We start from the raw sequence: 14055 nt of genomic DNA on the forward strand, positions 1-14055 counted from the left end.
AAAAAGAACTTTTGTTGTATTAAGCCACTGAGATTTGGGGGTCTATTTATTACTGCAGTTGGTATTACATTAATTAAAACATGCATAATCATAAACAATCTTCCAATTGTCAATAGAAAATACATTATACTTACAAATTGAGGTTTATAGTATGCTGGACCTAGTGTACTGTCACGAGCAGGTGGAGAATGTTTTATAATACTGCCATCCTCATTAATATCATAACCATATGAGCATCCACAAGAAGGAATTGAAGGAACATCAACACTTCTGGAAACTGTAGGTGGTGCCCTTGAAATTTTCTATAAGAAAACATTTTATATTATTTACTTGGAGACAAGAAAAGGACCAAATATTAAAATTTACTGAAAGACAATTATTAAATATTGACTTAATGACTTTCATAATATGAACTAAAAATGCTTATTCTATAAAAGTAATTTAAAGGAGTAAATTCAAGTCTCACCTAATCATATAAATTAAGATAATATACAGTATTACTATTAAAGTCACCTTAAGAGGGAAAGAGTCTCTCTCACTTGGCTCAGTTATTTATTTTGCTTAGTAAATAAGTATTACTGATGCTAAAAGCAGGCATTCACTCCTATAGTCACATCATCAATCACAGTTCATAATATCTCCCAGGCAAAAATGAACTTTGTATTTTCTGTACCACTTCCTGGCTTCATTCCTTCAGCTAAATCAGCTCCTGATTTATCTCCATATTACTGGTGCTCTATATAAATATCCTAATTATGCTGACTAGATAGCAAGAAAAATGTCTATGGCATAATACTAAATGGAACTAGAAAATAGAATTTATGAATATAGCTAAGATATATGAAATTATACCAAAGTATATATAGTAATATATACGATTTAATGATGAACTTTTTTTTTTAAAGATTTTATTTATTTATTCGACAGAGACAGAGACAGCCAGCAAGAGAGGGAACACAAGCAGGGGGAGTGGGAGAGGAAGAAGCAGGCTCATAGTGGAAGAGCCTGATGTGGGGCTCGATCCCATAACGCCGGGATCACGCCCTGAGCCGAAGGCAGATGCTTAACCGCTGTGCTACCCAGGCGCCCCTAATGATGAACTTTTAAAAGCTATGCTAATTTTAACAGAATTATCCAAGTTATAGTCAGAAGTTTTAGGGTCATTATCATTTTTTCAAAATTTCCTTTAGCATAAAATATTTTATATTTAAATAAAAACAAGAAGTAGTAACATATAGCAGAAATACTAGTATAAAATTTAGCAAATGAAATACTGGCATTTAAGTGATTTAGTTATCTGGAAAATTAGTTAAGAATATATTGATCCTCTGTTGTTTCTGAATAGATAAATAATAAATGCTATAGTTTAGTGCATGCATGCCCTATAGACGATTATGTCATAAACATACTATCACTGGCAGAATTTTACTTTTTTTATCATCATTAGAGACCACTATTAAGTACTTTCAGTGATACTTTTTATACTGATTACCAAATTAAAACAGGAAATACTGAATAGCTTCTTCCGCTATTTTCAAAATTATTTACATGATGTCAAGACTTTCCAAAATATGTCCCCTACCCCCTTCTCCACCCTCTATTCCTACTACCCTCCCTCAGATCCAAATATTCTCAAGAACTCTGATCTTCCCCAAACATACCAGGCCATTAAATACCTCAGTGTCTTTATTTACATGGTTTTCTCTGCCTGGAGTGTTTTTTTCCCCATTGTTTTTAACTACTTAGTGAATCCTTCTTTAAGATCCAGTTTGATTGTGATATCACTATTCCCTCTAAAAACTCTCTACTTCAGGCTACTAGTAGACATTTTATTATGATATATGTTTATTAAAATAGCATTGCATCAAGTGTTTTGTACTGAATTACATAATTTTCCTGTTAAAAATTATAGATCCTGGGAAGCAATGATTTGTCTTCTATGTTTTGTCAGTGCCTAGAATTATGTCTAGTATACACAGTCTCTGAAAAAATGTCTGATATTCGTTTCAAATGCACAACATTGTAATTGGACAATTCTATACATTACACAATGCTCACCACAACAAGTGCAGTTACCATCTGTCTCCATACAAAGTTACACGATGTTACTGACTATATTCCCTATGCTGTATTTTCCTCTCCATGACTTTTTATTTTATAACTGGAAGGAAGGAAGGAAGGAAGGAAGGAAGGAAGGAAGGAAGGAAGGAAAGGAAAGGAAGGGAGGGGAGAGAGAAGGGGGAGGGAAGGAAGAGGAGGGAGGGGAGGAAGCGGAGAAAGCAGAGGAAGAAATTCTTAATGTGTCCATTAAAAAACATAAACAGGTCTTAAAAAAAAGCAATAACTGACTGCTTTTCAGAAGAAAATATCACACAGTATCATTAAGAAAATACAAAAGATTACTTTAATGTCTAATAAAACAAGTGTTTCCTTCTAAAAAAAAATGTCTGATAGACACTTGAATAAGTAAATGAACATTTACTTTGTCCCCATGCACAAAATAGCTGATATTTAAATATGCTTATAAATCTTAACTTCATTGTCATTGTACTGACATTATTCAACTGAGTACTTAGCTCTAAAATATGTCCCCTAAACAAAGCTGATCAAAATGTAATTAATACAACCTATGTAAAGGAGTTATGGAAAAAGAAAAGAGAGCCACTCTGAATAAACTGTGACCAAAATTTTCTAGATTATTTCTTTCAAAGGGCTAGGCCTTTGGTATAAAAATTATTCATTATATAACACCAATGTACCTTTCCAAGAATGCCATCTGCTAGTTTCCTACGTGAATTTTTTACTTGGGTCAATATAATCTCATTGTCTTCCATGGACCCTACTTCTCCAACTTCACTCATGTAGTTCTCCATGCCTGGAATGTATATTCCAACCCTATTCTTCAAGGCCAACCTCCTCTATAAATCCTCTACAAAGTATACTTTGCCACAATACAATATTCTTCCTTTAAATTCCTATGGCATTGGGGCACCTGGGTGGCTCAGTTGGTTAAGCATCAAACTCTTGATTTCGGCCCAGATCATAATCTCAGGGTCACAGGATAGAGTCCTGCCTCAGGCTCTGTGCTGGGCATGGAGCCTGCTTGAGATTCTCCTTCTCCCTCTGCCCCCCATCCCCGCTCTCTCTCTCTAAAAAAAATTTTAATTTAATTTAATTTAAAAATTCCTATGGCATTTAATTACGTGGTTATTCATTTAGCACCTATCATATTTCATCTTGCATTAGTAGCAATTTATATATCTCTCTTTCATCTAAATTTTAAGTTTTTTTATTTCAGGAATCATGTTTTAAATTTCACTGTATTATTGACAGTACTTATTGTATACACACACACACACACACACACACACCACTCAGGAGGTTTTTAAAATCTCCTTTCCTTTCTGTTTGCCATAGAAATTGGAAGTGATTATAAATTTATTAAAAGCAAAAAGGAAGTCAATTGTTAACACAATAAAAAAACTAGTTTATACACATCAAATATTCATTTAATTATAGACTACAATATGGATACTAACAAACCTAATTTTTATAGTAAATTTTTTAACATACCACATAAAACATTAAACCTTTACAATTTTAACTAAAAGAAATGTCAGAAGCATAATTTAAAATAGCAACATACTGATTGAAGATGCTCTTTAACCTGTAGTGCTTTTCTATTCATGATATCTAATGTTCCAGGATAAAACTGGTCATAGCTTGCTGGTCCCGGACTATCTGAAACAAACTTCTTAAAACGCCTCTCCCGGTTTTGTAGACTATGACCTCCTTTTACATTATACTAAATTGGAGAGAAAAAAATATGAAATAATTAAAAGAAGCACTTTATAATTAATACCTATTTGGTAAGTATTACATATTAATATGAACAAACAGTTTTAAAGCCCAACCTGAGAAAGTTAAGGCTCTTGATTGAAGACATCATTCTAGTAAAGGGATGAGAGTATGACAATTATAGTCATCGGTTTTAACTCTGAACTCAGACTAATATTTACTGTACTTAGGACACTCTAAGAGAATGCAAAACTCAGTTTTAAAACAAGAATCAAAACAAAGGAATCCCCAAAGTTGTAGAGCAAGAATAAAGAATATACGCTAGCAGGTCTCAAGAGAATATGTACCTCTGAAATGAGCTAAAAATATTGGTACTCACACTGCAAGGAAAAAGCAAACCTTCCAAGCTTGCTTAGGATTAATTATTTTCATGAACTATTTTTTGGCCATTTCCAGGGATGCCTATGTGGGCTTACTGGCAACAGCATGGGTTTTTATTTGGTTGGTTGGTTTTTTTCTTCATTTTTTTAACAGCTTGGTTTTATGCTCAGATTAATTTTAAACATTGTTTAATGCAGAGAAGGGACTGGGAGGAATCTCCCATAGCTCTTCATGCCACATGTCTGTATTCTCTGGAATCAGAAAACTATCAACTGGGTAATAGCCAGTGAATTCAGATAAAATTCCGTCTTATTAGTTTCAATTAACAGTCATAGTGTAATCATTTCAAAGATGATTCTTGGTAATAATGGTTGGCATTTCATAGATAAGATTTTATTTATTTGAGAGAAAGAGAGAGAGAGAGAAAAGGAGCAGATGGAGGGAGAGGGAGAAGTAGACTCCCCACTGAGCAGGGAGTCCAACCTGGGGCTCAGTCCCAGGACTCCAGTCTCTGGGATCATGACCTTAGCTGAAGGTAGATGCTTAACCCAGGCACCTCCAGATAAGATTTTTTTTTTTAAGTTACTGATTTACCAACAGACCTTTTCCCATGGTATATACATGTCAGATGTTCATAATTACTATTAACTGAGCCTATTTCTAGTTTGCGTCTTATTCAGCTGCTTTCAGCTTTTAAGAAATACACAAAAGAGATCTTGTTTTAAAAAATGAGTCAAAATTATATTCTTGGGTAGCCAATCCACTACTTGACAACTGTTTTAATAAGACCATAATTCCTATTTAAAGAGTTTGGATCTGTAACAAAATTTAATCATTTTGCAAAAACATTAACATTACAAGTTAGATAAAAAGTAAAATCATGAGAAAAGAGAACATCTCCTCAAATCTTGATTCTTTGAAAGCCATTACTATAATCTCTATGACCTTACATTTCACACTGCAATTTGAATTTATATTGAACTTCAACAGAAGATAGTAAAATTAATCTGATTTTTAACTGGTAGAAATTAACTGGGACTTTTCTAATTATTCATATTTCATAATTACCAATTCTACTGATTTTACAAGAGGTTATAAAAGGAACTACAATGTGTCAGATAAAGGATTCAAAAATTATATTATGAGCTAACTATAACCTTATATGAAAACCTGTGAGAAAACAGCCTTCCTACTTTTTTAGTCCTGTGCTTTTGTCTATATGCTGTGGTTACTTGATAAATTACTATGTTGCCAGCAACCTCCCAACAATACAGAATGTAGAGTCTCATCTGAAGGGTGAGGCCATGCACTGTATCACGTGTGATATCCCATCACACAGCTCTAGTGAAATGTATCTCTCAGATCAAAAATTAAACCTAAGTTGGACATCTATTACTAGGCCTAGATAGTGAGAAATATGAAAGAAACTATTTATCTGGATCCAGGGAAGAGATCTCCACATCTAAGTCTTATATAGCAAGGAACAAGATGGTATCAGCCATGCAGAGACAGGTCACAAACTAGAAAAGAATTAGAACCAGAAAACATAAATGAAATTTGAACTTACTCTTTGGATGGGGATTCACTCTAGGAAAAGGGATATGAACAAAATAAGGTATGTGACTTAAATTATCTATCAGAGAATCAGAAACTTGCACTTTGTAAACTTCATTCTTCTGCGTCTTTTATTTTCTTAATTTCCCTTATGTTGCTTTCTAAGAAAACTTCCTTTTGAAAAAAATTAGCATGCTTCAGATATGCTAAAGGAGACAAAGGAAAAAGCGAATTTGGCCATAACTGGGCAAGAGCTGGAAAGGCAAAAAGAATACTCCCATCCTCACTCCCAACATTACAGTAGTGGTGACAACCATAAACAAAGTGAAATAACCATAACCGAAACAGAGAAATAGAGAAGACTAAATTGGGACATGCAGTTTCTTTTTTTTTTTTTAATAATTTTTTATTATGTTATGTTAGTCACCATACAGTATATCCTTAGTTTTAGATCTAGTGTTCCATGATTCATCATTTGCGTATAACACCCAGTGCACCATGCAATACATGCCCTCCTTAATACCCATCACCGGCCTATCCCAATCCCCCACACCTCTCCCCTCTGAAGCCCTCTGTTTGTTTCCCAGAGTCCATAGTCTCTCATGGTTCATTCCCCCTTCTGTTTACTCCCCCTTCATTGTTCCCTTCCTTCTCCTACCGATCTTCCTGCTATTTCTTATGTTCCATAAATGAATGAAACCATATGATAATTGTCTTTCTCTGCTTGACTTATTTCACTTATCATAATTTCCTCCAGTCCCAACCATGTTGTTGCAAATGTTGGGTAATCGTTCCTTCTGATGGCTGAGTAATATTCCATTTCAACTCCCAAATGTTCTGCTTTTATAAGAGCTTCAAGTATTACATACAGTGGAGGCAGGCCCATACAACTACAACCAGATTTTCAGTCTTTTCAAATTTCATTTGAAGTTTCCAAATAATATTTCCTAAGTAATTGCTAACAGAAATGAACATTTCAACATACACTTCCAAAAAAAGTATAAAAATAAATTGTTAAATACTTGCATTAATTTCCAATAAGATTATCCCTATAATTATTATCCAGCATATTAATAATTTACAGAATTTGTATGCTAACTATGTCACATTACAAACATATTTCTTAATTCAGCCATTTAAAATAATAATGGACTTTATTTTTTAAACAGTATGGTAAAGTCACACTTCTTGAAATTCTTAAAAGTTCTGCAAGAATTTAGCCTAAAACTACACAAAAAAAATCAACAGCAATTGAGTAAATAAGTCATAGTCATTTTTTAAACTAAGGAAATCAATCTTCTCCTGGCACTGGTTTATGGTTTCAAGAAGAAATATAGAGAATACTAGAACTCTTTTTCTTAAATCGCCCATTACATTTAAAAAAGTACATTTCCTAATTCCTTATTCTTGAAATCCAAGAAATGTACCCAATTGGGGATAAAATAAAATCTGGTCTAAGTTGCACTTTACATTATTTTACATGTGGAATTGACTAAAATCAACATTAATATAATATTTCAACATCCTGATATTTGTCATGCTTAACAAGTTTGAAATCTACCTATTGTGTATTTTATTCCATTCCCCTCTTGGAATAGTAGAGTTACAGTCTTAACAGAACTACTGGTGGAACTAGCAAGCCCATATACCCATAATATGCTGGCCATGGGCCACGGAGTGGAAGCAGGAGTGACACTTGTAATGATGACATCTAATGACCCATTACTATTTTTTGCTTTTTGCCCTCTAGGCACTAGTATGCTGGAAGTTTTAAGAACCCAGGGAAGAGCCATAAATGTTCCACTGACTTGGAAGTTGAGACCATCAACTGGCCATTCCAGGCTCTGTATGCTAGAAAGAAAAATAACCAGTGTATTGGCTGAGGTGATTAACCCTGAGCAGAACTGACAAACAGGACTAAGGACAGCCACAAGCATTGTGGTGGGATGGAACATAGAGACACCTTGCAGAGCTGCGTCGAACTACAATGCCCAGTGAAAATGGTAAGAGCAAGTTTAAAGGTTTGAAAAGGAAGCCTGTGAATCAAGAGCTCAGACTCCTTAGAACTAAAGATTCTGGTCACCATATCAGGCTGAAAACTCCACCAGATAAAGTCCCTTTAATGAGACAGGGAACACAAAATGAGTAATGAAAATCTTAATCTTAAACCATCTATAGCTTCAGATCAGTTACAGAAACTAACAGGTCCCCATCTGCCTTTCCTTGCTTCCTACATCACTTGCTTTCGTTTCCCCTCCCCTTTTTTCCCTCTTCTATTGTAAAATGGCAACACTAATGATGGATAAAAGTTATTGGATGCTCCCTATAATCAAGCACTATTCTAAAATGCTTACTAATGTATTTAACTCTTAGAAAAAGCCTATAAACTTAGTATCCCTATTTAACAAAGGAGGAAACTAAAGCCCAAAGAGATTAAGTAGTTAAGATTAAGTCTACCTACATTTGAAATCTGTCTGAACTAGTAAGTGGCAGAGACAAATTTCAAAATGTAGGTAGTCTACTTCAGGAGTCCACACTATTAACCACTTCTTTATAATATCTCGTGTTATATTTACTTACCATTTCATCTATAGGTTGCAGAATAATGGAACAGGAATGTGAAAAAACAAAAGTAGAAACGGCCTTAATCTAAAGATCCATTTGGTAGTAACACTGTAATATCATCTCTGAATGCGGTAGCTAGACCTTAGTTTGGCTCCTTCAGGGAAGTTATACTTGAAAATTATACATAAAATAATTGCTTTTTTTAAATTGTATATGTGGGAAGAAGAATTATGTGTATACGTAGTGCACATGAGAGACAAGAGAACTGAGAGAGAAGAGAAGAGAAGGGATAAAATGTAATGGAAATCTATTGTTTTTTATCTGTCCAGCATCCCGTCTATTATCTTCCCATAACAGCGTGCATATTCACCACCATTGGGGCAATCAAACCTCCCCTATAATTTGTGGTTTTAGAGGGGCTTCCAAACACAGGTTTCCCTGTCCCAGGAATGACTGGACCAATCAGATTCTCTCTACTAGGAATCTGAATCCTAAATGGATTCACACTAAAAAAAAGTGGAAGGGAGTTTTAGAATTAAGTTACCTAATGGCAGTTCCTGATTGCAGTTCTTACTACTGAGATATCTGAATTGTCTTAGTCCTGTCCTTCCTTAAGACATAATTACACAGTTATTCCTTCAAGTCCATAAGCCACCCAAATACCTTTCCTATAAATATTACTGTAAATCTAGTATCTGTCTTAAAAATCTATCTTATTGCTTCCAAGCAAAAACTCCTGACTGATAGAATGGTTGCTATTACCCACTTAGAAAGTCTAACGCAACAATTAAGGCATCAATGACTGCACCTGGGCCTCCAACAGAGGAAATAAAGATCTGCTAGGCTCAATTAGGAGTCATTATGTATGAATGCAAAATTAATGTGAAAAGGGTAAAAGATGATATTCATGATTATGAAGATACTGGAGTTACATCCACTGTTTCTGAACATGAATGTATCATCAAAGATGTTCTAGTCATAGACTCTCATAGACTGTATAGGCTCCAGATGAGACAATGACAGTAGCTATACCTTAAAAATATGGCACACAAACTAATTTTCACTCTACTGCCATCCTCCATCTACATATCTTGGTCATTTGCACAACATTCATGCACCATAATTCATTCAGTAGTCCTATTCTCCTATTCAAGAGTCTCAAGAACCATGAAGCATGTAACAATGTTTTCTGTCTTATAGAATACATAGAATAATGGGGAACATCCAACCAGGCAATCAACAATAAACACATATTTTCTCAAATTCTAATAACAAAATACAGATTAAAAGGAGAAAGAAGAGGATATGAAGGGAAAATAAAATATGACAAATGACATATTAGTCCAGTAGAGGAAGAAAGTGTGATGCTTATTAACTCCAACTATTATAATAACTATTATAAATTTACCTGTGCTTCTGAAACGTTATAGTGTCCTGGCCCTGGAACAGCTTTTTCAGTGTTAGAGGCAACAGTAAAAGTACTTTCTCTGGCAGCCAAAGAAAGGAATGGTGCACAGCCACCTATAAAAGTAAAATCATATCACTGGCAGATAAGATAGGGTACCAGTGATTTCAGAGAAGCATTCAAAATATATAAAATCATTTAGTGACCTCAACTGTGGAGACTATATTATCAGAACTAATGGCTAGCCATAGAAGTTGCTGTATTTTTTTTAAATTCTGATGTAACAGCAGAACACTTATTAGTATATATTAAAGAACTTACAGAACTGGAATTCATTCCTAAACAACAGAAAAAATACTTAAATTTTTTTTAAAAGCCTTTTTCTCTTCTAAGAATATTTGCTTGAGATGAAAACAACAGTTATTTTTAGCTAATAAAACATTTTCATCTTCAGGAGAGCAGCGTTTTACATTTTGGAACATCTATTATTTGTAGACAATAGCATATATAAAGTTGTAGAGACAACTTAGATTGAAATAATTTAAAGTGAGTTTACAACAAGTAATTAATAATGTCTCTCTGCTTTGGTACATAGTTGGTACTCGGTAAATATTTCTTGATTGCCTAACCCCAAACAAAGGTTTACAAGTCTAAGATATAAATTTCTTTGGAACAAATAATCATAAAATTAGACAAACTTAATAAACTTAATAGAAAGACTTAGTCTTCTAAAAGACTGATAAAAAATATCAAGAACTGTATCAAGAAAATGAGTATAGTTTAAGCAACACAGATATCACAGAAGAAATGGAGAGAATAGAGCAGCTCTCTTCAATGCGTAATAAAAGAATGAAAGTGAGAATGCAAAATGTGTGAGAATATTATCCACTAAAGGGAAATGTACACAACTGTGAGAATATATGGCAATAATTAGTATAGTTTAAAATCTTGCTAATCTGGGCTAAAAATAAAAGACAGTCTTTTTAAAACAGGAAATAATGTGTTTCTTTTGAAGCCCACATGTATTAAAATGCAACTGAAATCAAGAACTATTTCTTTGTTACACCCTTAAAGAAAACCAACAAACCATGAAAGAAAGACAAGAATGGATCAGAGAAAACCTTCAGAAACAACCACAAAACAAGTAAGATGGCAACAAATACATATCTATCAGTAATTACTTTGAATACAAATGGACTAAAAACACTTAAATCAAAAGATATAAGGTGACCAACTGAATAGATAAAAAAACAAGACCCATGTATATGTTGCCTACAAGAGACTCACTGCAGACCTAAAGACACCTACAGATTGAAAAGGAGGTGATAGAAAAACATTTATCATGTAAATGGATATCAAAAGAAAACCAGGCTAGCAATAGTTATATCGGACAAAATAAACTTAGAGACTGTAACAAGAGACAAAGAAGGACACGATATAATAATAAAAGGGACAATCCAACAAGAAACTATAACAATTGGAAATATGTATGCACCCAACATGGGAGCCCCCAAATACATAGAACACTTAATAACAAGCATAAAGGAAATAATGGATAGTAATACAATAATAGTAGGGGACTTTAACACCCCACCTACATTGACAGGCAGATCATCCAAACAGAAAATCAACAAGGAAACAGTGACTTGAATGACACACTAGACCAGATGGATTTAACAGATATATTCTGAACATTCCATCCTAAAACAGCAGAATGCACATTTCTTTTAAGTGCACATGGAGCATTTTCCAGAATAGATCACATATGAGGCCACAAAACAAGTCTCAACATATTAAAAAAAAAAAAAAGTCATACTATGCATTTTTTTCTGGCCACAATGCTATGAAATTAGAAATCAAACGTAAGAAAAAAATCTAGAAATAGCACAAACACAGGGAGGTTAAATAACATGCTATTAAACAATGAACCGGTCTACCAAGAAATGAGAGCACAAATCAAAAATTACATGAAAATGAAAACAAAATGGTCCAAAATGTTTGGGATGCAGCAAAAGTGGTTCTAGAAGGAAGTTTACAGCAACACAGGCCTACCTCAAGAAGCAAGAAAAATCTCAAATAAATAACCTAACCTTACACCTAAAGGAGCTAGAAAAAGAAGAACAAATGAAAGCCAAACCCAACAAAAGGAAGGAAATAATAAAGATTAGAGCAGAAATAAATGATATAGAAACTAAAAAAAACAATAGACCAGGTCAATGAAAAGCAGGAGCTGGTTCTTTGAGGGAGAAAAAATAAAATAAAATAAAATTGATAAACCTCTGGCCAGAATTATCAAGAAAAAAAAAAGAGAAAGGACTCAAAAAAAAAAATCACAAATGAGAAATAACAACCAACACCACAGAAATACAAACAATTATAAGAGAATATTATGAAAAACTATACACCAACAAATTAGACAAACTAGAAGAAATGGATAAATTCCTAGAAACATATATATACAAAACTTGAAACAGAAAGAAATAGAAAATTTGAGCTGACCGATAACCAGTAAAGAAATTGAGTCAGTATTCAAAAAATCCAAACAAACAAAAGTCCAAGACCAAATGGCTTCACATGGGAATTCTACCAAACATTTAAAGAAGAATTAATACCTATTCTTCTCAAATTATATTCCAATAGGGAAACTTCCAAATTCTTTCTATGAAGCCCACATTACCATGATAACAAAATTAGATAAAAACACCACAAAAAAAAAAGAGAACTACAGGCCAATATCTCTGATGAACAAGATGTAAAAATCCTTAAAATACTAGCAAACTGAGTCCAACAATATGTTTAAAAAAATCATTCACCATGATCAAGTGGAATTTATTCCTGGGTTGCAAGGGTGGTTCAGTATTCACAAACCAATCAACGTGATACATCATTCCAATAAGAGAAAGGATAAGAAACATATGATCATTTCAATAGATGCAGAAGAAAGCATTTGACAAAGTACCATATCCATTCATAATAAAAGCCCTTAACAAAGTGGGTTTAGAGGGAACATATCTCAGAATAATAAAGACTATATATGAAAAACTCACAGCTAACATCATCCTTAATGGGGACAAACTGAGATCTTTCCCCCTAAGGTCAGGAAAAGATAAGGATGTACACTCTCGCCACTTTTACTCAACATATACTGTAATCTTAGCCACAGCAATCAGACAACACAAAGAAATAAAAGGCATCCAAACTGGTAAGAAAGAAGTAAAACTTTCATTATTTGCAGATGACAGTGATAGAATGTACAGAAAATCCTAAAGACTCCACCAAAAAACTGCTAGAACTGATAAATGATATTCGGTCAAGTTGCAGGATACAAAATAAATCTATAGAAATCTATTGCATTTCTATACACCAATAATGAAGCAGCAGACAGAGAAATCAAGAAAACAACCCCGTTTGTAAATGCACCAAAAATAGTAAGATACCTAGGAATAAACTTAATGAAAGCAGTGAAAGACCTGTACTCCAAAAACTACAAAATATTGATGAAAATAATTGAAAATGACACCAAAAAATTGCAAGACATTCCACATTCATGGGTTAGAAGAACAAATATTGTTAAAAAGTCTATGCTACCTAGAGGAATCTAGACATTCCATGCAATCCCTATTAAAATACCCTCAACTTTTTTCACAGAGCTGGAACAAATCATCCTAAAATTTGTATGGAACAAGAAAAGATCCTGAATAGCCAAAGGAATGTTGAAAAAGAAAACCAAAGCTGGTGGCATCAAAATCCCGGACTTCAAGCTCTATTACAAAGGCACTATCATCAAGACAGTACGGTACTGGCACAAAAACAGACACATGAATCAATGGAACAGAATAGAGAACCCAGAAATGTACCCTCAACTCTATGTCAACTAATCTTCCACAAAGCAAGAAAGAATATCCAATGGAATAAAGACAGTCTCTTCAACTAATGGTGTTGGGAAAATTGGACAGCCACATGCAGAAGAATGAAACTGGACCATCTCCTTACACCATACGCAAAAATAGACTCAAAATGGATGAAAGACCTAAATGTGAGACAGGAACCCATCAAAATCCTTGAGGAAAACACTAGCAGCAACCTCTTCAACCTTGGACACAGCACATCTCCAAAGGTAAGGGAAACAAAAACAAAAATGAATTATTGGGGCTTCACCAAGATAAAAAGCTTTTGTACAGCAAAGGAAACATTTGACAAAACCAAAAGACAACCGACAGAATGGGAGAAGATATTTGCAAATAACATGTCAGATAAAGGGCTACTATCCAAGCCCTATAGAGAACTGATCAAACTCAACACCCAAAGAACAATAATCCAATCAAGAAATGGGCAGAAGACATGGACAGACA

At 33.9% G+C, this 14055-nt stretch overlaps 1 protein-coding gene across 1 annotated transcript in view; it reads right to left on the bottom strand.

The window, feature by feature from the left end:
- Positions 1-14055, bottom strand: part of STPG2 (sperm tail PG-rich repeat containing 2) — a 295285-nt gene that overhangs the window by 273732 nt on the left and 7498 nt on the right. Inside the window, exons 2-3 of the mRNA XM_048211740.1 lie at positions 9707-9819; positions 135-302 (exon numbers count right to left, since the gene is read on the bottom strand). Coding sequence (XP_048067697.1) covers positions 135-302; positions 9707-9819 — 281 coding nt within the window. The remainder of the gene's footprint in view (positions 1-134; positions 303-9706; positions 9820-14055) is intronic.

The sequence above is a fragment of the Ursus arctos genome, unplaced genomic scaffold, assembly GCF_023065955.2.
Source record: "Ursus arctos isolate Adak ecotype North America unplaced genomic scaffold, UrsArc2.0 scaffold_9, whole genome shotgun sequence".
Classification (NCBI taxonomy): domain Eukaryota; kingdom Metazoa; phylum Chordata; class Mammalia; order Carnivora; family Ursidae; genus Ursus; species Ursus arctos.